General features: G+C 51.5%; 11 protein-coding genes across 11 annotated transcripts; 6 read left to right on the top strand and 5 right to left on the bottom strand.

Moving 5' to 3' along the window:
* Window positions 1-38: 38 nt before the first annotated feature.
* Window positions 39-1,548, top strand: QC762_115140 (uncharacterized protein; the record flags this gene model as incomplete). Its single annotated transcript, XM_062885934.1, has 2 exons — window positions 39-674; window positions 727-1,548. 2 exons carry the CDS (start codon window positions 39-41, stop codon window positions 1,546-1,548), a joined length of 1,458 nt encoding a protein of 485 aa, XP_062748954.1.
* Window positions 1,549-1,780: 232 nt separating this feature from the next.
* On the bottom strand, window positions 1,781-3,132 carry QC762_115150 (uncharacterized protein). Its single transcript, XM_062885935.1, has 2 exons — window positions 2,664-3,132; window positions 1,781-2,603 (listed from the first exon to the last, which is right to left on the bottom strand). The coding sequence occupies exons 1-2, from the start codon at window positions 2,694-2,696 to the stop codon at window positions 1,989-1,991; spliced, it is 648 nt and encodes a 215-aa protein (XP_062748955.1). The 5' UTR covers window positions 2,697-3,132; the 3' UTR covers window positions 1,781-1,988.
* Window positions 3,133-3,170: 38 nt separating this feature from the next.
* Window positions 3,171-4,280, top strand: RPC11 (RNA polymerase III C11 subunit). The gene is made up of 3 exons (XM_062885936.1): window positions 3,171-3,644; window positions 3,709-3,995; window positions 4,048-4,280. Exons 1-3 carry the CDS (start codon window positions 3,632-3,634, stop codon window positions 4,081-4,083), a joined length of 336 nt encoding a protein of 111 aa, XP_062748956.1. The 5' UTR covers window positions 3,171-3,631; the 3' UTR covers window positions 4,084-4,280.
* Window positions 4,145-5,149, bottom strand: soh1 (Mediator of RNA polymerase II transcription subunit 31). Its single transcript, XM_062885937.1, has 2 exons — window positions 4,800-5,149; window positions 4,145-4,740 (listed from the first exon to the last, which is right to left on the bottom strand). The coding sequence occupies exons 1-2, from the start codon at window positions 4,914-4,916 to the stop codon at window positions 4,462-4,464; spliced, it is 396 nt and encodes a 131-aa protein (XP_062748957.1). The 5' UTR covers window positions 4,917-5,149; the 3' UTR covers window positions 4,145-4,461.
* QC762_115180 (uncharacterized protein) lies at window positions 5,137-7,081 on the top strand. Its single transcript, XM_062885938.1, has 2 exons — window positions 5,137-6,262; window positions 6,320-7,081. The coding sequence occupies exons 1-2, from the start codon at window positions 5,361-5,363 to the stop codon at window positions 7,065-7,067; spliced, it is 1,650 nt and encodes a 549-aa protein (XP_062748958.1). The 5' UTR covers window positions 5,137-5,360; the 3' UTR covers window positions 7,068-7,081.
* A 148-nt stretch (window positions 7,082-7,229) lies between these two features.
* Window positions 7,230-8,815, bottom strand: QC762_115190 (uncharacterized protein). The gene is made up of 2 exons (XM_062885939.1): window positions 8,194-8,815; window positions 7,230-8,135 (listed from the first exon to the last, which is right to left on the bottom strand). The coding sequence occupies exons 1-2, from the start codon at window positions 8,296-8,298 to the stop codon at window positions 7,248-7,250; spliced, it is 993 nt and encodes a 330-aa protein (XP_062748959.1). The 5' UTR covers window positions 8,299-8,815; the 3' UTR covers window positions 7,230-7,247.
* Window positions 8,816-10,204: 1,389 nt separating this feature from the next.
* Window positions 10,205-12,619, bottom strand: QC762_115200 (uncharacterized protein). The gene is made up of 3 exons (XM_062885940.1): window positions 11,502-12,619; window positions 11,273-11,431; window positions 10,205-11,202 (listed from the first exon to the last, which is right to left on the bottom strand). Exons 1-3 carry the CDS (start codon window positions 12,436-12,438, stop codon window positions 10,391-10,393), a joined length of 1,908 nt encoding a protein of 635 aa, XP_062748960.1. The 5' UTR covers window positions 12,439-12,619; the 3' UTR covers window positions 10,205-10,390.
* A 372-nt stretch (window positions 12,620-12,991) lies between these two features.
* On the bottom strand, window positions 12,992-14,282 carry QC762_115210 (uncharacterized protein). The gene is made up of 3 exons (XM_062885941.1): window positions 14,127-14,282; window positions 13,697-14,058; window positions 12,992-13,632 (listed from the first exon to the last, which is right to left on the bottom strand). Exons 1-3 carry the CDS (start codon window positions 14,194-14,196, stop codon window positions 13,168-13,170), a joined length of 897 nt encoding a protein of 298 aa, XP_062748961.1. The 5' UTR covers window positions 14,197-14,282; the 3' UTR covers window positions 12,992-13,167.
* Window positions 14,283-17,077: 2,795 nt separating this feature from the next.
* QC762_0014380 (uncharacterized protein) lies at window positions 17,078-17,550 on the top strand (the record flags this gene model as incomplete). Its single annotated transcript, XM_062882987.1, has 2 exons — window positions 17,078-17,205; window positions 17,271-17,550. The coding sequence occupies 2 exons, from the start codon at window positions 17,078-17,080 to the stop codon at window positions 17,548-17,550; spliced, it is 408 nt and encodes a 135-aa protein (XP_062748962.1).
* A 2,659-nt stretch (window positions 17,551-20,209) lies between these two features.
* Window positions 20,210-20,927, top strand: QC762_115230 (uncharacterized protein; the record flags this gene model as incomplete). Its single annotated transcript, XM_062885942.1, is given in 2 exon segments — window positions 20,210-20,713; window positions 20,727-20,927. The coding sequence occupies 2 exon segments, from the start codon at window positions 20,210-20,212 to the stop codon at window positions 20,925-20,927; spliced, it is 705 nt and encodes a 234-aa protein (XP_062748963.1).
* Window positions 20,928-21,379: 452 nt separating this feature from the next.
* QC762_0014400 (uncharacterized protein) lies at window positions 21,380-21,878 on the top strand (the record flags this gene model as incomplete). The annotated part of the gene is made up of 2 exons (XM_062882989.1): window positions 21,380-21,557; window positions 21,642-21,878. The coding sequence occupies exons 1-2, from the start codon at window positions 21,390-21,392 to the stop codon at window positions 21,876-21,878; spliced, it is 405 nt and encodes a 134-aa protein (XP_062748964.1). The 5' UTR covers window positions 21,380-21,389.
* Window positions 21,879-22,819: the final 941 nt, after the last annotated feature.

A 22,819-nucleotide genomic window follows, 5' to 3' on the forward strand; every position in this document is an offset into this window, starting at 1 on the left:
CAAGAAGGCTGTCCTAGGGAGAGAAACACTAAATCAAGATGGCTCAAACGGTTGCTGGAGGAAAGGCATGCTGTCGGCAGAAACAAGGCGGCGTCACGATGGCAGCTACTAGACCAGTCAAGACGAACGGAGCCACAAGTGTTATTAACCCAGCACCACCGCCCCCACACAAGGAAAGGCACCGCGGTCAGCGCCTAAAGAGACTCGTTCTGGCACCCCTGGCTCTCTTGGGCGGGAATGCCTCCGCTGAGACCGTCACAGTAACAGTCTACGGCGGTCCTGCAAACCTTTCTGGACCAGGTCCAACAGCAATCAATAACACACTCGCCACTGGCAGCGCATCCATCACATCATCATCCGCCCAAGTCACAGAGCTTGACCACAACAACCTAACCCCCATCCCTTTGCTTGTCACCAACAACTGTGCCGAGACTATCTGGCCCGGCATTGCAACCCAGAACGGCATCGGACCGGGAACAGGCGGGTTTGAACTCGGACCGGGAGCCTCGAGACAAATGTATGTCAGTCCTGACTGGCAGGGGAGAGTGTGGGGGAGGACGAATTGCTCGTTCAATGCCGATGGTACGGGGCCGAGCAACCTCAATGGCGTCAATGGTGCCGGGGCGGCGTGTCTGACAGGTGATTGTTTTGCTCAGTTGGACTGTCAGTTTACTGTAAGTTTTCTTTCCTCCCCTTCCTGTGCCTCTTTTCCTCAACAGAATCCAGGGCGCCGTCCCGGTAACCCTAGCCGAGTTCAACCTCATAGGCGGCATGGAAGGCAAGCAAACCTTTTACGACATTTCCCTCGTCGACGGCTACAACATCCCCCTCGCCATCATATACATACCCGCCAAGAACACGTCCTGGATCCCCCCCAACCTGACCAACGCGGCCTGCATCGCCTCTTCGGGCTACCTCGCGGAACCAGCTAGTACGGGAACCTTCTTCACCAACGCCTCGTTTCCGATCCCTCTAGAGACTGTACAGACCAACCCCACGGTGGCTAGGTGGTGCCCGTGGGACCTGCAAAAGTACCCCCCCTCCAAGCCGGGCAGCGGGATTTACCCTTACCCAGACGACAAGATTGAGCGTCCGGTTTTTGACCCGTGCCTGAGCGCGTGCTCCAAGACGCAGGCGCCGCAGGACTGCTGCACGGGGGAGTTCAACGGGCCGGAGGTTTGCCGGCCGAGCTTGTACAGCGAGATGGCGAAGAGTGTCTGCCCGGACGCGTACTCGTACGCGTTCGACGACCGGACGAGCACCTTTATCGTTCCGGCGGGGGGAGGGTGGGAGGTGAGGTTTTGTCCTGTGGGGAGGAGCACGAACATACTGGAGGTTTTTGGGAAGGAGCTGAGGAGCTTGGCGAGTGGGGGTTGGCATCCTGACCAGGGGGTTGTTGAGAGGGTTAGGGAGAAGGTCGGGAATAAGAGTTATATTGAGAGTGTCAATCCTGTGAGGGCGGGGGCGGGAAGGCAGGTGAAGGGAGTGGGATGGGGGTTGGTTTTGGGGGGGATGTTGGTTGTGATTGTTGGGGGGGTGGTGTTTTGATGATGATGATGATGATGATGATGATGATGATGATGATGATCACGATGGCTGATGACAAGTTTGATACCCTGTTTTTTTCCCTCGATGCTGCTAGAATAGATGGTGTAGGCGGGTTTGGATTCAGCTTTGGCTGGTAGAGTGTTGCTGTATGTAAGACCTGTGTATGTTTAGCTTGGTTGATTTGATGGGTTGTGAATAGATGATCTTCGACTATAGATACCGGGTATTGATCAATAAACTGGAACAAAGAGTTATCAGACTTGCCCCCGGTAGGAGCATGATTGAATACATTTTTTTTGTATTTATCGCCACAGATCTATGCCTCTCAAGAGAAACCATCAACAACAGAAAAAATGCCCCAACGATGCTTCGCTGTTGTAAAATCAACACACATTACCCATGCAACACACTGTACTGTACCCTCGACTCCACCCAGCATTTTACTTTCTCTTCTCCTTCCTCCTCCTCTCCCACTCTGCCCTCTCCTCGTCGTCACTCCCACTGAATTCCGCGTCATCATCGCTCTCCTCCTCCTCCTCCTCCTGCTGCTGCTGCTGCACCAGCTTACCACCCCCCTTGACATCCCCGACGTCGACAAAGTCACCCTGATTCAGGCTGGCGTACTCGTGCTTTCTGATCAGCTCTCTGAGTCCTTCATTTCTTGGATCTACCAGCTGCAGCGCTGTCAGCCCGCCCTTGTTCTTGATCCTCGGGTTCGACCCGGCCTCGAGCATCATCTCGACCAGGGCGTTGCCGAACTCGCGCTGCTCGGGGGGCTCTGAGTTGATCCAGCGGATGGCCGTGTGCAGGGGGGTGTCACCCTCGAGGCGGTTGACGGGGTCGCACTCGAAGCCGGGCTGGTCGAGGAGGGTGTCGATTATTTCGTAGTGGCCCCGGGAGGCGGCCTCGTGGTAGAGGTGGTTGCCCATTACGGTTGTCGTGTTGTTTAGGAGGGCGGCGGCGGCGTCTTCGTCGTCTTGGGGGAGGAGGGAGAGGAGGAGGGTGGGGTTGTTGGAGCGGCAGGAGGCGATGAGGAGTTCGGCTGTTGAGGCGCCCTGGAGGGGGGTTAGTGATCGAAGGGGGGCGGGAGAAGGGGGGGTAGGGGGAAGTGATACCTCGTGGGATTCTTCTTCTTTGGGGGGTGCCATGGTTCCAAACGGTTTATATGTATGTGAGGGTGTACGGAAGCTCGGGTTGGAAGCTATGGAACCGATGGTAGGGACGAAGGAGTTGACCAAGACAACACACCGTCAAGACAGGAGGTTGCTCTCTGTTTTCGAGAGTGAAATCGAGTCCAAAAATATTTGAGGAAGAAGGCTGAACCAACCAACCGCGCGGCTGTCAAGAAGCTGTGTGCCTTATTAGATTACGGTCAGGAGGTGGCAGTGTGCACCACCTCACACTCCTAATTCCCAGCACCCCGCAAGGTCCCCAGCGACGCCAGCAGTCTCCGATAAGGCCGGTTTGGGCGATAAGGGGTGATCCCTGCAGAACCGAGGGTTCGGGTTGGCGGGGTTGGAGCGCTTATCGTTATCAGCGGACCTCACGTTGAGGTTTCACTTTGAACATATTTGGATGAGAGAGATATCACTGGTAATAAGAGAGTGTTTGCCAAGAAGCAATTCCAGACCCATTTGCTGTGCAGCCTTTGATTTGCCTTGGGAAAGTGACATGGGGCTTAGAAGACAAAGCCCTCGAAGTAGCGTCTGGTAAGGGTGCTCTTAGCATGCCATGCCGCAGAAGCTCAAGTTTTGCTCAATAGTCAAGATCATGTTTTTTGGGGGGAGCATGAGATGAGCATCTAAACTGTAGCTCCTACAATCAAACTATATACTATGTCGGCGTTGCATGGTTGGGTCCGTCAACTTGATGTTACCAGCGGGGTGGTGGCTCACCCCAGACAATTTTTTTTGTGACAAGCTCCTGGGCTGCCGACGACTCACAACTCAAACTCAACCACAACCATCTCAAAAACTTAAAACCATAAAACAATTTCTTCAGCAACACATCACATTCAGTATCTCACTCTTTCACAAACAAGAGTCCGCGAATTAAAAAAAAAAACACCCAAAAAACCGTCAAAATGCCAATCCTCTGTAAGTTTGGATACTTTTATCCTGTATATACGAACGACATCATAAGCTAACCAGCCACCAAAAGTCTGCCCCTACTGCGCGAACATGCTCATCCTCTCCCGGATGGACACAGGTGGCAACCGCGTAGAATGCCGCACCTGCCCCTACCAGCACGCCATCGAGAAGCCCTACTACTCCCGCAAGGTCTTCCCCAAGGTCGAAAAGGAAGATCTCTTCGGCGGCCCTGATGCCTGGGCCAACGCGCAAAAGCAAAAAGTGCAGTGCTCGTCCGCTGAGTGCTCGGGCGGGGAGGCAGCTTTCTTCCAGGTGCAAATTCGCTCTGCTGATGAGCCCATGACGACATTCTACAGGGTAGGTTTTCGCCTGAAGTGAAAGATGAGAATCATGGCTGACAGTGCGGTAGTGCTTGACCTGCGGGAAGAACTGGAGAGAAAACTGATTTCTTAGGGTGGATGGGGATGTGAGAGAGCAAAAGGTTCACTGGAGAAGGAAGCATTGCATGGAGTTCTGGTTATGGGGGTATCTTGATTATTCATTATCTGGTGGTTGGCGTTTATGTTGGATATATCAACGGGAGATGTGCCTGCCTCTCATCAAGGAGACCGCGTCTGGAAAATATACATCCTTGCCCACGTGTCTATCAATGTCGCACCACCCTGCTGCCGGGTTGTCCTTCTTCTCAGCGTGCGCCGTCATCTCAGGCGGCATTCCTCAGCGCGCACGTGTACATACAACTCCGCCGCTATATGTGCTCTCATGGGCACAGCGCGACGATGGTTGTGCCGTCTCTTTCGTTTTCCTGCTTCCGCGGTCTCCCTCAGCTCAACGACTCGCGATGCCACTCCACCGCAGCCTTCATTCCCTCGGTAACCAGCGCATGCGTCAAGTTCGGCGACAGGATATCCTTTCTGAAGCGCTCGACTTGAAGAAGCTCTAGCATCTTCAGACACGAAGTAGGATATGTGATATACTGGAGATATGGCGGGCGCGTCCAGTATTGCAAGTAATCGAGGTACGCAACAAAGGCGGGATTTTGGAGGAATTTCCGGGAGGCCAGGTAGTTAACATATTCTGGGTTCCCTAGGGCTTGGACAAACTGTCGAGTGTCAGCCAAACGCGAAGCAAGCCTGGTGAATGGGGAATGTGTTTGCTGACCTCCAATTCTAGCTCGAAACGTGTGTGGCCGCCGTACTTTGGCTCCTGCGAGGTCGCGTCGGGCACTGGAGGGGGATCTTGGGCTGAGCTGCCTATTGACATTGGTTCGGATGCCATGTTGTTGATGTTCAGGTGAGGCTGTCCAGGTCGCAGATCAGGTAAAGCGACGGTGCCTGGTTATCAAGGTGCTTGTGTGACGCAGTTGTTCGGGTCGAAAGCGCGGAAGTTGCCAGCGAAGAGCCGCTGAATGCAGGGAGCTTCACTGCGCTAAATTGGGCTTTTTCCAGGGATATGGCACCCCACTTGCAGGGCTACAGCTGCCTGCTCGGCCGTTTACTACAGCGGCAGCAAGGTACGTACCGACCACCTCCCCTCGCCGGATGAAGGGTTCCAAGAGAACAACAACGCATTTGTGATAGCTCATACCACCAGAACTTGTATCACTCTACACTTACAACCATATTTTCAACAGTTTTCGCGGGGAAATTGTCGAGCGCAGAGTTATCGGGTCACTTTCGGACCCCGCATCACTTGGCCCTTGAGGCCTGCCCATCTCTCAAGATGTCTTTAGAGAACACCACTTCCGAATTGACAGATGGCCTCAGCAACACAACCACCACCCAGGCCCCAGAACCAACCGCCTTTGCTTTAATACTGCTACTGAGACCAGAATATCTCTCTGTTGTGATCAGCGCGCTATGCATCATTTGGCTAGGCGCTCATGGCTCACTTCGACGACCGCCCTCAGCGGCACCCATCAAGACGAAGAAAGGCCAGAAGCAGCCTAAAGAAGACAAATTCGCCGAAGGGCTCGCTGCTTCAGACGCCATCATGTTTCCCATCTTGGCCGGTATCCTTCTGATCAGCTTGTACTACCTCATCGAGTGGCTTCAGGACCCTGACATCTTGAACAAGTTCATGAGGGCTTACCTGTCCATCATGGCCGTTGCGAGTTTGGGCCGGCTGGCCGGAGATTCGCTGGATGTTCTGACGAGTTTGGTATTCCCGTCTACCTGGGTTGATGGCAAGGGGACAGTGTATCACATCGACTCGTACAAGCACCATCAGTATGTTGTCGACAAGGCCACTGGTCAGAACAAGGTTGTCCGAGACCGGACGTCTCCCCTTCCTGGCTTCCTGTCTATTCTGGCGCAATCAAAAAAAGCTGGGGATGTCCTCTGGCTGGTACGGCATCTTTTCACTGAGGAATGGACTGTCAAGTTTGCGATGCATGGCTTGGTCTTTGTCAAGTTCAACATCAAGCTCAACGACTTGCTTGGGTTCATGGTTTCGATACCCTTTGCTGCGGCGTACCACTATCTTGGCTGGAACATTTTGTCCAACATTATGAGTGCGGGGATGTGCTACGCTACGTTTATGCTTTTGTCGCCAACCTCGTTCGGGATCGGGACTATGGTTTTGTGGGGGCTTTTTGTTTATGATATTGTCATGGTGTTCTATACGTAAGTCATTTTTCTTCTTCCGAGATCTTGGCTGTCACAAGCTAACACCATCCGAAGTCCCTACATGATCACAGTCGCAACAAAGCTCGACGCCCCAATCAAGCTGGTCTTCGAGAACAACAAGAGCGTCAGCATGCTCGGTCTCGGCGACATCGTCGTCCCCGGCATGCTTATGGGACTTGCACTTCGCTTTGACCTCTACCAATTCTACCAGAAGCAGATCAAGCTCGAACCTGTCGAGCTGGTTTCGGAGACCCTGGCGGAGGATGGAACAAAATCGGTTACTACTACTGAGACTTGCGAACGTCGGGTCAAGGCTCCGTTTGTTGATCCCAGGGGACAGTGGGGCAACAGACTTTGGTGCACCCAATTTGGTGGTTTGTTTCCTGTCAAGGAGGCTACCTCGGTCCGGGCTGCCACCGCCTTTCCGAAACCCTACTTTTATGCCTCTATGGTTGGGTACACCGCGGGTATGCTGGTCACGTTGACAATGTTGTTGGTTTTTAGACATGGTCAGCCGGCGCTGCTCTATCTGGTGCCTGGCGTTACCGGAGCGTTGTGGCTGACTGCTTTGGCGAGAGGTGAGTTGAAGGATGTGTGGGGGTATACTGAGGATGGGAGCCTTGACACGGAGGATGTGGTTGTCGATGTTGCGGGAGAATCGAAGGTTATGGAGAAGAAGGACGGGGAGGTCAAGAAGAAGGCTGGGGAGGTCGACAAGAAGGATGACTCAGAGAGCTATGATGTCTTTCACTTCTCTATCTCCGCGCCGCGGATAGCGTCAAAGGTCATAAAAGCAACCTAGGGGGTTTACGAAGGACCCGAGCGGGGACCGTCTCGGAATTGGAACTATTGGGGCATTGCTATTACAGATTAGGGCGGGTTATGCATAGCGAGTGTTTCGTAAGATGGCAGTTTTAGTCCCTAGAAGCGATGCATCGAGTGTGTTCACCAAGTCATGATTCATTCCTTCATTCACGCGACACTACCTATTCGCCTCTGCAAAATCAAGCAGTTCGTCCAATTCCAGGAACTCATACGGGCCCAGCTCCCACCCCAGGGCATCCTCTTTGCGATCAGGCGTCCTCACGGCAGTGGCAATCATGTAATCCGGCCCAATAGACCTCAAACACATTTTCACATCCTCAACCTTTTCCCCCCAGAACCTGATATCAAACTTCCTGATCACTTGCGCGGTATCTATGTCGACATCATCATCATCATCCTCCCTAGCGGGGACCTCCCACGCCTCTGTTGGTCTTGGAGGGCGGAAAGTGACAAACTCCAGCTCCCGCAGCCACTCGGCCAGGAGAGCCTCGCCCGTGAGCTTGATGTAAGCCTCCCTCAACGCCCAGAGCGCATAAAACGCGCGGAGCTTCCCGTCGATGAGGTCCTCTGGCTTAGAACCGGATACCAAACCTGGCACGGCGGAGAGGACACGGTACTTGAGGTAGGTGACCTCGCCCGGGCCGAAGACGTCGGCGTGCATGTCCACGAAGCCGGGCCAGCCGGCGGGGTCGGTGAGGATCAGCTTGTGGTCGCGGTCGCGGCGTTCAGAGGTGCAGACTACGTCTACGCCTGTGTCTGCTTGTCCCGAGTGATAGTTGGCCACGGCGACGAGTGCGACGAGGCCGGCTTGGTGGGTCACGTTGAAGGAGACGGGCTCTTGGCCGGTGGAGGGGTCGAGGTAGACGGGTTTTGTTTTGGAGTTGCGGGTTATGGTTGTGGCGGACCAGGGGGTGGGGGTGAGCTTGGTGATGGCGTAGTGCTTGAGGAGGTGGGAGGCGAGGGACATTTTGGCGTCGCGGACGTGGAAGTAGCGGAGGACCGAGGCGCGTTCTGACTCTGGGAGGAGGGATAATGCTCGGGAGGCCTGGGAGGGGGGGTTAGTAAGATGGGATGAAACAGTTGGGGTGAGTGAATGGACTTACATGAGTCTCGAGTTGTTTGGTTTGGGTGGCTTCGGGGTACCAGGGGCGGGTGTCTAGGATCCACTGGACGAGGACGGGTTCTTTTTTGTTTGATGGCGATGCCATGATTGAAAGGTGGGGGGTAGGATAAATCGAATGATTCTATTGTGAGTTTGGCGGTGGAATGTTTCGGGATGTTGCTCATCAGATCATGTAAAATGCACCGAGCGTTGTGAGTTCTGGGGGAGGAGCGGATGAGTGAAACCTCCGAGTGTGGAAAATGGGCTGAGGATTTGACTCGCTGCGACACACAACGTCTCTTGCGATGGCGATTTATTTAAACCACAACCACCACCCTCATTTTTCACGATCTCTCCCCTTTTCCCTTCACCCTCCTCCCAGTTATGAGGGGGGAGGGACGCCTTATTCATCCGCTCAGTCACACCCCGTCAATCATCGTCATTGTCTCCCTTCCTGTTTTCCCACCATCATCAAATGACGACCAGTCTCATTCGGACATTTCATATGCAAAACCCGCCATGACGACCTTGCACACATCATCATCAGATTTTCCAGGCAGGCCCAGCATTTTTGCATTCATGATTTTTCCAATTCGACGACAAAATAGCGATTATCGGACGACTTCGAGCAAGACAACGTTCTCAGTTCCGCTGAGGGGTTCCCACGACGAATGCGTTCCGGTCGTCACCTACCCGGAACCTCGACCAAAGCTCCGGACTCCGGTCCGGGCCGAACTAGTCGACACAACCATTTTTCATCAATTGACCACACACATTCACCACACCCCAAAGTGTCGATAGCATAGAACATGGTACCTATACGGTATTCGACCGTATCGCGCTCCGCTTGCCACCAAGGACAACAATCTTTTTTCGGTTCATCGCCTCACTCGCCAAATCGACTTATCCTTGTCAACACCCACCACCCGCTCATCACCCATCCCGTCATCATATGATGAGATGAGATGAACGAGTCCCAAGCGTCGAGCCACCGTTCCGCGTTTCTTGCTGCCCATTCCCCGCGGGATGCCCGGCAAGAATTTCTTTCTCTCAAGGCTGGTGTTCCCCATTTTCCATGTTCCGATTCTCACACGAGTCGTTGAGCAAGCAAGTGAGTTGAGCCCCCTTTGTGAGAGAGCCGCGTTGAGCGTTTTACCACCCCTAGCTCCGTTGTTTTTTTTTCCCTCTTCTTCTTTCAAAAGAGAGAAAAGAACAACGTTGTAGCAAGGAAGCCATGCTCCGCGTTGCAGACTCCCGCCGGAAGAGCTTGCAGATAGCGTCTTTTGACCAAGGCGTGGTCTCGCTCCATGAGGCGGTTGCAGTTAGCCGTGTTGTAGCGTTGGATCAACAAGTGTTTCACTCCGTCCTTGGGAAAAAGCTTTTCGCTGGAAGGGCCACATCCTTTCTTGCATACTTTTGTTGTGTGCAGGGAGGGACAGGTAACCCCCCCACCTCATAGCGAGGCGTTTGATTCACACTTTTCACCGGAAGAGCCAAGCCTTGAGTCGAAAGATTCGGCATGTGCCTGAGGTGTATTGTGAATCCGCTGACGCTGGGGGGTAAACATGGGGGGTTGTCTGGTTGTCTGTTCAAACATGGGGAGACTTGAACCAGACGTCAATCTGTGACAACCTGAAGCTTGAGAGGCTCCCAGGTTCAAAAGACTTTCTGTTTTTTTGTGGGACACAAGAAGAGAAAGAAAGATGATGTGACGTTGTAGTTGGAGACACGACTTTCAGCCCTCCATAAACGCCGAGAGTTGGGCAAATTCTCGAGTTCTGAGTCTTGATCTGCTGGCTCTTTTCCATGTGTGGGAGAGTAGAGGGAGGTTGGGATGCAAAGGACACAATTACAGACAGTGATAGTAGATCTGTCGTTCATGTATATAAAAAAAATGAGTCTAACGCCTAAAAAAAGGAAAAAAAAAAAGACAAAAAAAAGGCGGGAGCCGACGCAAGACAGGTTTCACACTGGCCTTGCCCACTGTGAAAAGCCAAAATTGAGCATGAAAACCCCCCAAAAAATATTATTACGTATTAATTATCCATGATTCTTGCCATGTCCAAAACGAGCCTGTGGGACAAGACTCTTCATTGTCATCCACTCCGTTCTTTCTCGTCCAGATCAAATCTTGATTACCCCCTGCGGAACTTCGCCCTTCTAACAGACTTCAAGCTAATTGCACCAGTTGAAGTAGACTAAGGAGCAGAGGTAGGAAGTACACGACTTTCCTCACCACCAACAGGCCAAATCCCCAACTCACCCCCCCTAGTCTCATACCTCAACCTGACATTCTTCGTCCTCTTCGCAATCTCCCTCATGGTGTCCACACCCGTAGTCTTCCCCCAACTGCCAGCAATAAACTCATTCAAGAACCTCGCCGTCAGCAGGGGGCTATCTCGCCCCTTATTGGGAATCATCACCTTCCTGCATGCCAAATAAACCGCCAAAATGACAAACACAGCCGAAGCATTAATAGCAATCATGACGGTCATGGCTCTCCTCCACTTTACCTGCAGCACCGTCCGAATAAACGGCTTCTCGGACGCCCCCTTCTCCTTCGTGATCTTTGGTAATTGTCTCTGGGCACCGACGAATCCCAAGATGGGTAACCTTGCAGCCAAGTGGGCGACATAGACCTCTTCCGCGATGGGTACCGGTCTCAGATACCAGTCAGACATCCTCTTTATTGAGGGCAAGCCATGACCAGCATAGTTGACAAGGTGGGTCTGTTTGTCCATGGCTGAATAAATGCGAGTGAATAGGTTGACAGGGTCCATGTACTGGTTGATGCGTTCGTATGTTCCCATGCCGAGAAGTATGTAGGTTGCAAAGGACGAGTTGGACGATGGGATGAGTTCCGAGAAGACGGCCGGAGACAAGCCAGCCCGAGGCTCGGATGACGATTCAGAGTGCGTAGAAGAAGTGGAGAGGCAGGATGTGCATCCGAAATAGCTGGCGTTGCGTTTGTTGAAAGCCTTCCAGCTTAGGTGATCTTCCCTGTATATGTCTATTTGGGTACATGTCTCATCCAACGTCAATGATCCGTGCAAGGTTCAGAGAAAGGGGGGAATACTTACAAGTCGTCATGCACCCTGACGTATTCTGACCGATTGTCTCCTCGTTGATACCAGCAGTCCAGATGTAATCGACAAACGACGTTCGAAAATGTAAAAGAAGTCCGGAGAGTATCTGCAAGTACTCGGGATCATCACGTGGGATTTGTTCCATGTTTGTAGCTAAATTCGGCCACCATACCAGTTAGCAAGGAGACTTTAATTGATTGACGCTCAAGGGAATCAAATTTACCTGTGATTTCTCCCACGCTCTTCCCATCCTGGTAAACCGTGCCATTATAAAAGTTCCGGACGATGCTGCTCGACGAGCTGTGAACGACATGGTCTTTATTGGATTCAACTTCCAGACCGCGATACTCATTGAGGGAGAAGGTGTAAGTGAGCGTGCGGCCGTCCACTGTTCGATTCACACCCAGCCCGTCGACATTCTCAGTAGTCCATGATGCCGGATCCGACTTGTTCAGGGATAAAGGGGATGTTTCCAGCCCAGCCGAAGCAAAGTCGACAAACCTGCGCAGGGTCTCTCGGGGATCGGGTTCTGTTATCCATCCCGGATCTCTCCAATCCGTCATCATGACCGGGTAATCGACCCCGGCCTCCTCGTTCAACTCGAATGTCAAGCCCAGACCGGCGACGCTGATTCGAGCAAGAATCGAGGCAATGAAGTAGAGCAGCACAATAATCGTTGTTTTGGTCCACCCCTTGCCACGCCAAGTGTGGCCCCAAAGAAGCCTGAGAGAGCCGGTCGGTTCGCCAATTCCCAGAATGAGATCAACGTTCCCTGGAGTTGCTGCCTCTCTTTGCAGGAGATGCCAACGGAGCGTGTGGCCCAGGAGCGTCAGCAACGAACCCAGCGCTAAACTCACAAAGGCCGACAAGAGAATGTTCAGCGTGTTGAAACCTCGACGGTCCCAGGAACTGAGGACGCCCATGCGTTCGTACCCCCAGAGCATGACGATGATGAAAATAAAGCAGAACAGAGAGCCCGTGAAGCGCCATGCGATTCCAACCCACGGAAACTTCAGAGGCCTCTTCTTAACCTCCCCCCGTTCCACTTTTTCCTCCGTGATGTCGGTCATGATTGACTGATACTCGGATGCCATTGTTGTGTTTTCGACATTGACAATCGTAGATGTAGGTGGGTGGCTTTTTCCTAGGTATAAGTGCATATATCATTTCTCGACAAGTCAGAGGCAGCCTAATCTGCGAGAGTTCTTCTCGGTCGGGTTTACGCGTTACCCAGAAAACAGAACATACCTTGCTGCCCGCAGGCGGGCTTTGGCATGTCGTGCCACCTAGGCTAGACATTGCGAAAAAGATTGTGCATACTCGTGGTCGTGAAAGGATGGCCTACCATCTTATCAGAGGCCATGGCCACACAGGTCCAGACTCAAAGGCACAGGAGACAAAGTTCTAGAACCTCGTGAGACGTACCTTTCTTGAATGTGTCACACCTCACTCTCCTGACACAAGGCACTCTTGCAGGCAGGGGACCACAGCAAAGCAATGTGGTGCGGGAGCATGAGGTTCAGGCCTCGATCGGAAGGTCCGTATCAGACATGATGACCCTTCCCCCAGGGCTCCACCAAAATGATGACTTCTCGGTCCTGCCTGCCTTGGAGTTGATATATTGAGGCTCATGCCCGGCAGGAGCCATGGGGCGGAAGGACCCAGTCCGGCTACTAAGTGGGCCTTCCCTGGGACAGCGTATTCTACGTGGACGTTATGTTCTACTGGAGCATCAAGTTCATCCTATCACTGTGGTGGACAAAGAGTATGAAGAAGAGATAAAGATGAAAAGGTACGTATTTAACTATCTCAAGAGCATGAAGAGGCCGAAGACAGTGAAATATAGCTAGCGTACTCGCTCCCCTCCCTCTTTTCTCAACAAACTATCCTTACAAGCACTGCGAGTACCATTGGTTAGAGGCCCTGCAAGTACCCTGCGAGCAGCATGTCGGCCCGTTGAAACCCTGACCTCCGCATTGCCCATATAACGCAGCGCAGTTTCCGCCTGTCGGCTGAGGGGAGCTCGCCGTGCTGGTAACCAAAGTTGTCGCAGGTGTCGATGTCGGCGTTGGCACGGCGTTGGTGGGGGTTGGGTTGCCAGATCCACCTTGGACGTCGTTGATGAACTGGATCAGCTTGGGACCGACTTGTCTCGCGATGAACTGATCACCCTGGCTGTTAGGGTGGACACCATCACCCTCGAGCATGTTGTTGGTGAACCCGGCAGCCCGTGAGCAATCCGCGACGACGATGGGGGATTGAGATGTGGTGTGTTGCTGTGCCCAGCCAGGGATGGCATTGTTGACGGCCTCGATCGTTGCGTCACTCCAGCTTGTTGGGATGAGCTTGTCGATCTACAACGATATAATGTAAGTACAACCGGCTCTTGACCCTGGGGAAGCATATGTCACGACTTACAATAACCTTCACCTTCGGATTCGCAGCCCGCATAGCATTGAGCATGGTCGTGTACGAATCCAAGATGCTCTGCACGTTCCGCTTGCCGATGTTGACGTCGTTGGTGCCGAGCATGAACTGGACAATATCAGGCTTGGTGCTCTGGACCCAGCCGGCGATGTTGTTCCTCGCAATGTCGTACGCTTGCCAGCCTGAGTGGCCTTCGTGGTTGGGGTCAAAGCCTGCCGGCCTTGAGCACTTTCCCTGGAGATTGCTCATGCTCCCGACAAAGTCGACGTTGTTTGCCAGCCCGGCGGAGGTGAGTTGAGTCCATACTAGAGGTCTCCAGCAGCTGATCTCAGTGATGGAGTCACCGAGTAGCACTTTTGGAAGTATCAGTTTACTGCTCCTAACAACCAGACAGTGTATAAGGTTGGTAGGTTCCACTTACTAACTTTGACCTTTTGACCGGCCGCAGTGGCAGCAAGGCCAGCAACAATGGTGGAAGCGAAGAACCTCATGGTCACAGAATTCAAATTTCACCTTGGACACGTCTTGTATCTAGTCCAGCAACACAGCCAACCGTTATGCCAGCTCATCCTCCAGGACGGCGATTTGTTTATAAAGTATTTTTGTCATTGCTGAAATCTTCCGTAGCTCACTAGCAACGGACATCTGTCGTTCCCAAGTTGCCGAATCAGGCATGGTTAGTCGACAATGTAGGTAGCAACCGGCTAATAGCTGCACTCGCTCTCGTAGAATCTAAGTACCCGCATTGGAGCGTTTCTGTACTTTTCAACATGCGCGCCAGTAGGATAAATAGGATCGTACAAAACACACACGACTAACAGGGTCCCACACATAAAACCAGCAAGCGCTCATTCTCACAAGCATATGAAATCAACCTCTTCCCTTCACCCGACCTGTCAGCGGCGTTCTTGACAACTGAAACATCTTACATGACCACGGTAGATCAAGAATATACGGCACTTCCGTGCGCATCAACTTTCCACGACATCCTTTAGGCTACTTGCTTATGCCGTGGCTCTTCCCTGATCATCAGGAGTTCAATCAATAACCCCCCTCATCACGGATTCCAGTTCTCCACCCTGCACCCTGCTCAAATCGATAAACCCCCCTCGTGAATTCCACTCCTCTTTTCTGCCCAAAAGAAGGTCATGTTCAGGCATGTTTGTTGTTGACACTTTCAACATCCCCTGAAGTTATTCCGTAAACATCCCGGAAGATAACATTGTACTTAAATTCTTGACTGGAATCGCAACCGGTTGACCAACCAGACAAGCCACAGCCACCACAACACACCCCTTTAAGCCTCTTATAACCGTCCAAAAAAGATGGAGGAAAACATTTGGAGATAGAATCAGAGTATTTATTATGTATGATTGTCAAAAAAGATTAAAAAACATACAACACCAGGTATTCCCCAGTGGTCACCCACCTGAGTACTGGTCTGGCGATTATGTAGCATGACCGCGAGGATGGGCGACTCCCAAAAGGGTATATTGTTTACTTCAAAATGTGGAAGAAAGCGTGCCGCTAAACGGTTCGTGGACGGACAGGCTTGGCCCGTCTCAACCGTTACAGATTAGAGAATCCAGACACGCCCACACCGCGGTGTCAAACTGGGTGGAATGTGTTCCAGATGTGCAGATCGCGCCAACAGCTCTCGGCCGGTTTATGATTGGATGCAGCTGGCATCAGTCACATCTTTGGCGTCAGTCCCCACCTCCGGCGCAATCACTCCGGTAAGTTTGCTGATTCGAAGAGATGGTGTTGGTAATAAACTGTTGATTGTTGTAGTAACTATGGAAAAGAGCACTGAGAAATCCTGCAAGTTCTAAACAAACCAGCCCAGGTTGGCCCAAGCTTCCTGTGGAGCCAGTTGTGGCTACCCACACAACAGATGGAAATTTGGATATCTGGTCCGCCTTGAGCAGCGAGCTTTTCACAGTGGATCGCTTCTCCAGATTGATTCTCTGCTCTCCTGTCATCTTTGGATCTCTCTGAATCACTTTTTACCGGGAAAACAGCTGAACGTGCGTCTTTAGCTTAGTTGCATATCCTGATATGCGCAACTCGATAGATATGCCAGGGGGTTAACGCCATCTCGTCGATTTCTTAATAATATTCTTTTGAAACTCAAGATATTGGTCTATAACCTAGGCTTGAGGTGTTTGTTCCACTTCTCGGTGCAATAGGCGGGTGGGATAACCTTGTCTTTGTAGCCGACATAAAGCCCAGATGCCCCCCGGAATGGCCAAACCATATCTGGTCCTGGCAGTTGCACTCTGATGCAGTATTCTAATAACGTGGAAGAGGCGCAAGAATTAGTTATTGAGTTTGACCGCAGCGTGTTATTCCTTCTTAAACTAGGTAAAGGTTAGAAAGATTAGGCGGGTAAACTGTGGCCTTCGAATCGATAGACTGTCTAAGATAGTTCTATTCGTTTTTCCAAATAGTGTAACCCTTAGCGTAGAAGGGCTGGCGAGCGTACATGAAGTTAAGGGTAGTGGATATAATGGGTTTTGTTAGGATTCCTTATAGTTAAGTGGCTGGGGTCTTATAGTCCTGGCCAAGTTATATTTGAATCGTAGCTAGGTTACTCGTTAAGAAAATAAAACAGTGGTAACGCCCTTGTTCAGTCAAAGGAGTACAGAGCTTTATCGGTTTTTCGAACCACTACCAAGCATTATACGCAAGTTCTCGGAGAGAGCTCTACCGCTGACGGCTTTGACTAAAAAAGGGGTTTCTTTCAGTTGAACTCCTCAGTGCGAAAAAGCGTTCAAGACACTTAAGACACTTCTGATCAGCGCGCCAGTACTCGTCCAGTGGGACCCAGAAAGGAGGATGGCGGTGGACACAGATTCATCGGGCTATGCCGTGGGTGGGCTCCTGTTATGGCAGCTCACACTAGGCAGTTTTACTCGACAGCTGAGCAGACTCAGTGAAGTGACAAGATAGAGGGTTCATAAAAAAACAAAGTTTCCTTCACATGCAAAATTCCTTTCGCATCCCTGTTTGTGAACACCTCGCTCAAGCATACAAATCAGTCATTTTGTTTCTTGTCAACACTCTGCACACTTATCCTCACCTCATCCTTCTTTTAAAATTATCCCACTCCGGCTCCCTATTCGTAGCATCCATCACCAAAAGCTCCTCATCACCCATTTGCAGAACCATAATAGAGCACCCCGCAACAGTCAGTCGACCCTACGTGCCAGAGAGAATCATGTTAGTCGCTGCCGAGTCTCCACGGGATGCCCCTGCCCCTACTATCGCCCGAGGCATCGACATCGAACGGGCCCTCACAAACTTGTGTAAATGGGCTGGGGGTGTGAAATCATTCCATGACTTCGAGCCAGAATATTCACCTATATTCGGATGAAACCACAGGAAGAGAGCTTATTAACGCACGAGCTGGCTCTTTGGGGGAAGCATGCTAAGGGTAAAGGAAGAGAAGAGGACGAAGGGTTGGTTATGCAAGTGGCCTTGTTACTGTTCTTGAGGTGCTAAGTCTTTCTTTGCATGATTGGAAGGCTCAATGTGGTTGGTTCTATCCAGTGCCATCCCCTAGGCCCTGGGCATCAGACACCTTCTGCGCCGTCCCCACAACTCTGAGTCCTATGTCAACTCAACCCAACGTCCCCCAAGATAGACACATAGAGATCCTTGGCCGGAGCTTGGCTTGTCGTGGTCCTGACGGACAGCTGCCTTTCGATCTACCACAGGATAGAGCGGAAGCTTCCCTGGCAGACCCAGACAACAGGCGCTTTTGGGGCGTCATGAGAGGCACACCAGAGATTTTCTGGGAGTCTCTCAGGGAGATTGCGGTTATGCTGCACTCTGGTAACTAGGATGCTTGGTAGGTTTAAGGGTTTAAAGTCTGTGATATGAAGGCTAGGAAGTTTGGATTCTCGCCCTCATGCTGGAACGGCGTCGAGTTACAGAGGAAGAAACAAGGGAAATCTTTCAACAACATCGACCAGACCCAGGTATGTTCAATAATCCGTAATCGTTGAATGGCTGCTAACAACGGCGAATTACCCGGGGAACACAACAAGGGATTTTACATCAGCGAGGATGTCACCCATTGATGGGACAGCCGACCGCTTCCTGGACTGTATGCGCTCTACGACTGCAAGCAAACAGCAGGTGTTGAGGGCAGGCGCCCCAAAAAGGACGGATGGTGTTGTGGTGAAAGGATGTGCTACCGACCTGCGTTGGTGTTCTTTCCGGTCGAGGGAATGTTTTGCCGTTTTCAGACTTATCCTGGTCTGGACGGTCACGTGATAAGGCACACGGTTACAAGCAGAGCAACCAGATGGGTAAAAGGCAACCAATGGGGAAGGGATCATGAGTTCTGTCAATCATCCAGCAATCTGGAGATGGGATTATTGCGGCTTGGAAATGATCCAGAAAAACTATAGTCTATATATACGGAGGAACTAGCTAGCTTTTAGATAGTTCTGCAGTATGCAATTCACATTGTGAGTTCTCAAGGACCAAGCACTTACGAGAGACAATTAGTGATCTTTGTTGTGTACCTTTTGGCTACACCGAACCGTTATTCAGAAGCAGCCTTCAACCCAGTATCCCTTTCAGAGGTGCCGATCAGGGGTCCGTCACAACTGCAACGGGCTGAGCCCTGAACCCTCGGCCCTAATGAAGCTATTCCCAGAACACACACACAGACCACTACTCCAGAACCCTCTATCACCACGCACTGGCCAACGCAGCCATATCAGAGGCTCATGTTATCAAAACTTCTCTTTCTCTTTTTCTTTTCTTGTCCAAGTTCAGTGTAGTCGTAGAGTGGCCTAGCTAGTTGCAATATATTACCTTGATACCATTACAACAACCTTGGTGTTCCCGGTTTATCGTGTCTCGGGGGGGCTACTAGATCCAGGTCCCAGTGTGTTTCCAGTTGTAGAAGAGCTTCCAAATCGGGTTTGTATCGGTCGTATAAATCCCACAGTGGGTGGTGGTATAAGCTGAAGTTCCCTGCAAGGACTACCGGGTAGGTTGGTCTGGGTTGTTCGAACAGACTCCTCGGGAGGGCCTTGTTGGTAGGAGGATTGCATATCGACCGGATTTCCAGACCCCTTTCTTCACGCCTTTCTTCACGCCTTTCTTCACGCCTTTCTTCACGCCTTTCTTCACGCCTTTCTTCAGGCCTTTCTTCACGCCTTTCTTCACGCCTTTCTTCACGCCTTTCTTCACGCCTTTCTTTCCGCCTTCCTTCACTTCTACCTTCGCTCCTCCCTTTCCTCCTTCTTTCACCTCTTCTTTCACCTCTTCTTTCACCTCTTTCTCCACCCCTCCTTCAATACTTAGAAACCATACCTTGCACCAGTCTCCTGAAACCTTGTAGTCCCATTGACTGGCATCCAGTCTCTTGGTAATGAATATAGCTGCCCTGCCCTCTGGTTGATATAACAGCACCAACAATATCGGGATCTGGACATGGACAATTTCCATTTCCGTTCTTGGACCTGAGCACTCGTTGCTTTAACCTGAGCAGAAGTGGAGATCTCCTGAGAGTGGATGAGCAAAGCCCTGAGCAGGGCGAGCAATGGCTGAATCCACCTGAGACCAGGCTACACTAGAGGTAGACCATGCGAGAGCTGTTTCTGGAGCGTACACCTATTCCACGGTAATTGTTGTTAGCGTTGCAGGGGGCCTTTAGGTGGAAGTTGTTAAAAAATGGAGGGTGGCTAGGGAAAACATGCTAGCGTCCTATACAAAACACGGCTAATCATGTTATGTCACGACCATGACCAACAGAAAGCATTACCCCCAACAAAAAGCACGTGAACGGTGGGAGACAGCCAATCAGGGGTGGACCGACAGACCGAGGGGAACGACCTGTATTCATGGTATCTTGTGTTTACATTGAGACAATCTTGCTGTGCATTGTTTAGCTGCACCGAACCATTACTCAGAAGAAGCCTTCAATTGTGTATCCCTTTCAGAGGTTCTGATCAGTGGTTCGCCACAATAGGCCTATAATACTGGCCAGGCCAATATCTTACGATGACCCGCACTTTGGTTGGAGGGGTGCCGTTTCGAGATGGAATTTGTATAGGCGTGAGTCGGTTTTTCGCCGAACGCACCAAAATCGGGGTCAGCCAGATCGGACTCTGGCTCATCTGTTCGCTCTGGTGTGCGAGACGCTGCGCATCGATCGGTGGGTATATGATAGAGGTCGAGTACGAACCCTATTACAGAGTCTATTCAGGTGGATTACAATTGGCTAGCAATACAATATACGAGGTTACCCACTATACTATCTGTCTACAGTACCTATAAGGTACTTCACTCCAGTACCACAACTGTGAGCTTTAGGTATCGTGCATGAGCCTTCCGTTGCACTAATCATTGTGTGTGTTTACTGTTTACAGGGCCTTAGGCCTGTAAATGGCCATACCTATTTCAATAATAAAGACCTTCGAAAACGGCCTCTTTTGTCTTGAAGTCCATCAAGACAAGAGATCAACCCAGCTAGTCGACACCATGGCTCCCAAGTCTCTCGCCATCACGGCGGTGTACCTTCTCCTCTCTCTCGCTTCCGCAACCCCTGTCACCCTCGAAGCAAGAGATCTCCTGAATCCCATTGGACCAACTGCCACGGCCGAGCAGGAGAAATGGTGCCCGGCTCTCGACTATGACACCTACAGCTGCTACAACACCGTGGCCATCTCCCCGACCGGCCAGCTCAACAGCGGCCAGGACCCTGGCAAGAGCCAGAACAAAATCCTCAGCTTCTGCCACAAAGAGGACTGCCTCACCAAGCCCAACATCTACGTCCAGTCCAAGTGCAACAACGGCTGGTGCGCCCATATGTACGACTACTACTTCGAGTCCGACTTCGGCATCGGCGGCCGGGAGCACATCGCCGTCTGGGTTCAGAACGGACAGCTCAAGTTCGTCTCTGCTTCCAAGCACGGCAAGTGGAACATCCGCTTCCCTGGGCAGAACCCCAAGATTCGTATTGAGGGAAGCACTCACGCCAAGATTGTCTACCACAAAGATGCTGCTGGGTACCCATGCCTTCCGCTATGCGAACGGCGGTGATGAGCCTCCTGAGAACCACTGGCAGAGCTGGCGTTGGCGCATTGGTGCCGGTCTGCTGAAGTGGGACTCGATCGCCGGCAACCTGCGCACTACGCTGTCTCAAAAGGATTGGGGTAAGGCTGAGGTGGCTGTTAGGGACAAGGGTGGCAAGGCCTAGAACTTTGGCTGGTACTTGGACCGCTCCAGATACTACTGCGTTACCGAGCTCGAGTGCCCCGGTAACCTGGCTACGGCGTTTGATCCTTGGGCTTGAGTGGAAGGACAGTGGGTGTGATGGAACTACATAGACCAGGTGTTGGAATACAGGGGTTGGAAAGGCGGGATACATGTAGGAACTAGATGTACACAATCGTCTTTATCAGCTGGGCCTTTTCTCAGGTAGTCTTCAAATTTGATTGATTGTGTACTCTAGCCAGGTAACCAATTGGACTGACTTCAACGCATCTATCCCCTCATCCTCGTGTATTGGTTTCAAAGCGAGGGTGGAGGAAGATTGCACGCTAACTGGAAGCTGAATGCACATAGTTCTCTAGAGATAGGTAGATAGTTTCCAGTTGACGTAAACACCCATTCTCCAATGGAGCCCCAGGCTCTCCTTGCAACTTCCATACTGTGTAATATGCCCCAGGCACCTCAAATAGAATTGCTGCCGCTCAAAGCCGCTGGTAGCCCCTCCAAAAAAGCTCAAGAGAGCCCCACCGTGGATGCAACAAGCACTCGGGCACAGTGGGTGTCCTCCTATGGTAACAAACCCCCGAAGAAGGGAGCGTCGTTTTCAGACCATTGGGTAAGTTGCTCGTTGCTTTAGAAGCTACCTCCATACCTATAGTCAGTGTGGTTCCAGGATACACGCTAACACCTTCCTCACCAGCTTCCTGTCGGTCCCGGTTACTTGGACCTTGATGCACTCGAGTCTGGCTACCATGCCCACTTGATGATCATGCACGACTCGACTTCTTGGCTTCAGTCCGGGATGACGGCCATCAAGGGTTTCATGCGCAGGTTCGCTCAAGGCTATGGCACTGCCAGCCAATGTTTGTTGGAGGAAGCCATTCGACGGGGTGCTGTACTGCCGGTGCACCGCCTGCTATTCATTGAGGCAATCTGAGTCATAAATGTAGAAGATTGGAGTGGGATGGTTCTTTCTCTTCCTTCCTTGACCTTTTCGTCTTAACGGTTGATTTGGCTTCGGAGGCCACTGGATGGTTTACAAGGACCAAGCACAAGGCATCTGGGCCTGAAAAAACACTCACTTTGCTCCAATGATAATATACCTGCCTCATTTAGGTAGCTACTTAGGTACCTACTATCTCACACAACGAGTAACACACCAATACACTGATCTCTCAGCAACTTTAATGCGGCTGGGCCATTTGACCCCCAAAATTTGGAGTCCAAGCCTACCGCCTTTCAGCCATTCAAAAAACAAACCAAGTAGGTGGCGGTTGAGGAATCGAGATTTTTGTTGGTTACCTATCATTTGATGGCAAGTACAGACACATGCAGTGCTGATAAACAACTTGGACCCCGTATCAACCAACACTTGGCGAATTGCTGCAGGTGAATATTCACGATCGCCAAAACACCGCTAAATATTCACTGCGAACCACTCAAAATGCCCTCTCACAATCGCGCCAACTACCAAGCTCGGCTTGATTTCGTGCGCAACCTCTTGAATGACCGTTTTTCTCTCGGGGTAAGATACTTGACGAACCGCAGCGGATTTGATGTTTAGTCCCGCCAGCTAACTCGACCTAACAGGACGAACTTGACATCTCCCCCATGACCCCGAGTGCATTTTTAAGTACAACAACTTTGTTTACCACGTCTCACTCGCGTCGCCGCTCATCGCGGACCACTCAGACAACAACTGGAATGGCACCTTTCAGCCAGGTACTGTGACCATTCCCAAGGGTACAAAAGACCTCGTGGTGCGACTTGGTAATCGTGATACTGAGGGTGTTCACCAAGCGACCCGTATTGAGAACGAAGTAGCAATAACCCACCTGGTCTCGGCGGCTCTCAGCCATGCCTTCCAGCCATCCATTG

This window comes from Podospora pseudocomata (genome assembly GCF_035222375.1).
Source record: "Podospora pseudocomata strain CBS 415.72m chromosome 1 map unlocalized CBS415.72m_1, whole genome shotgun sequence".
NCBI lineage: Eukaryota > Fungi > Ascomycota > Sordariomycetes > Sordariales > Podosporaceae > Podospora > Podospora pseudocomata.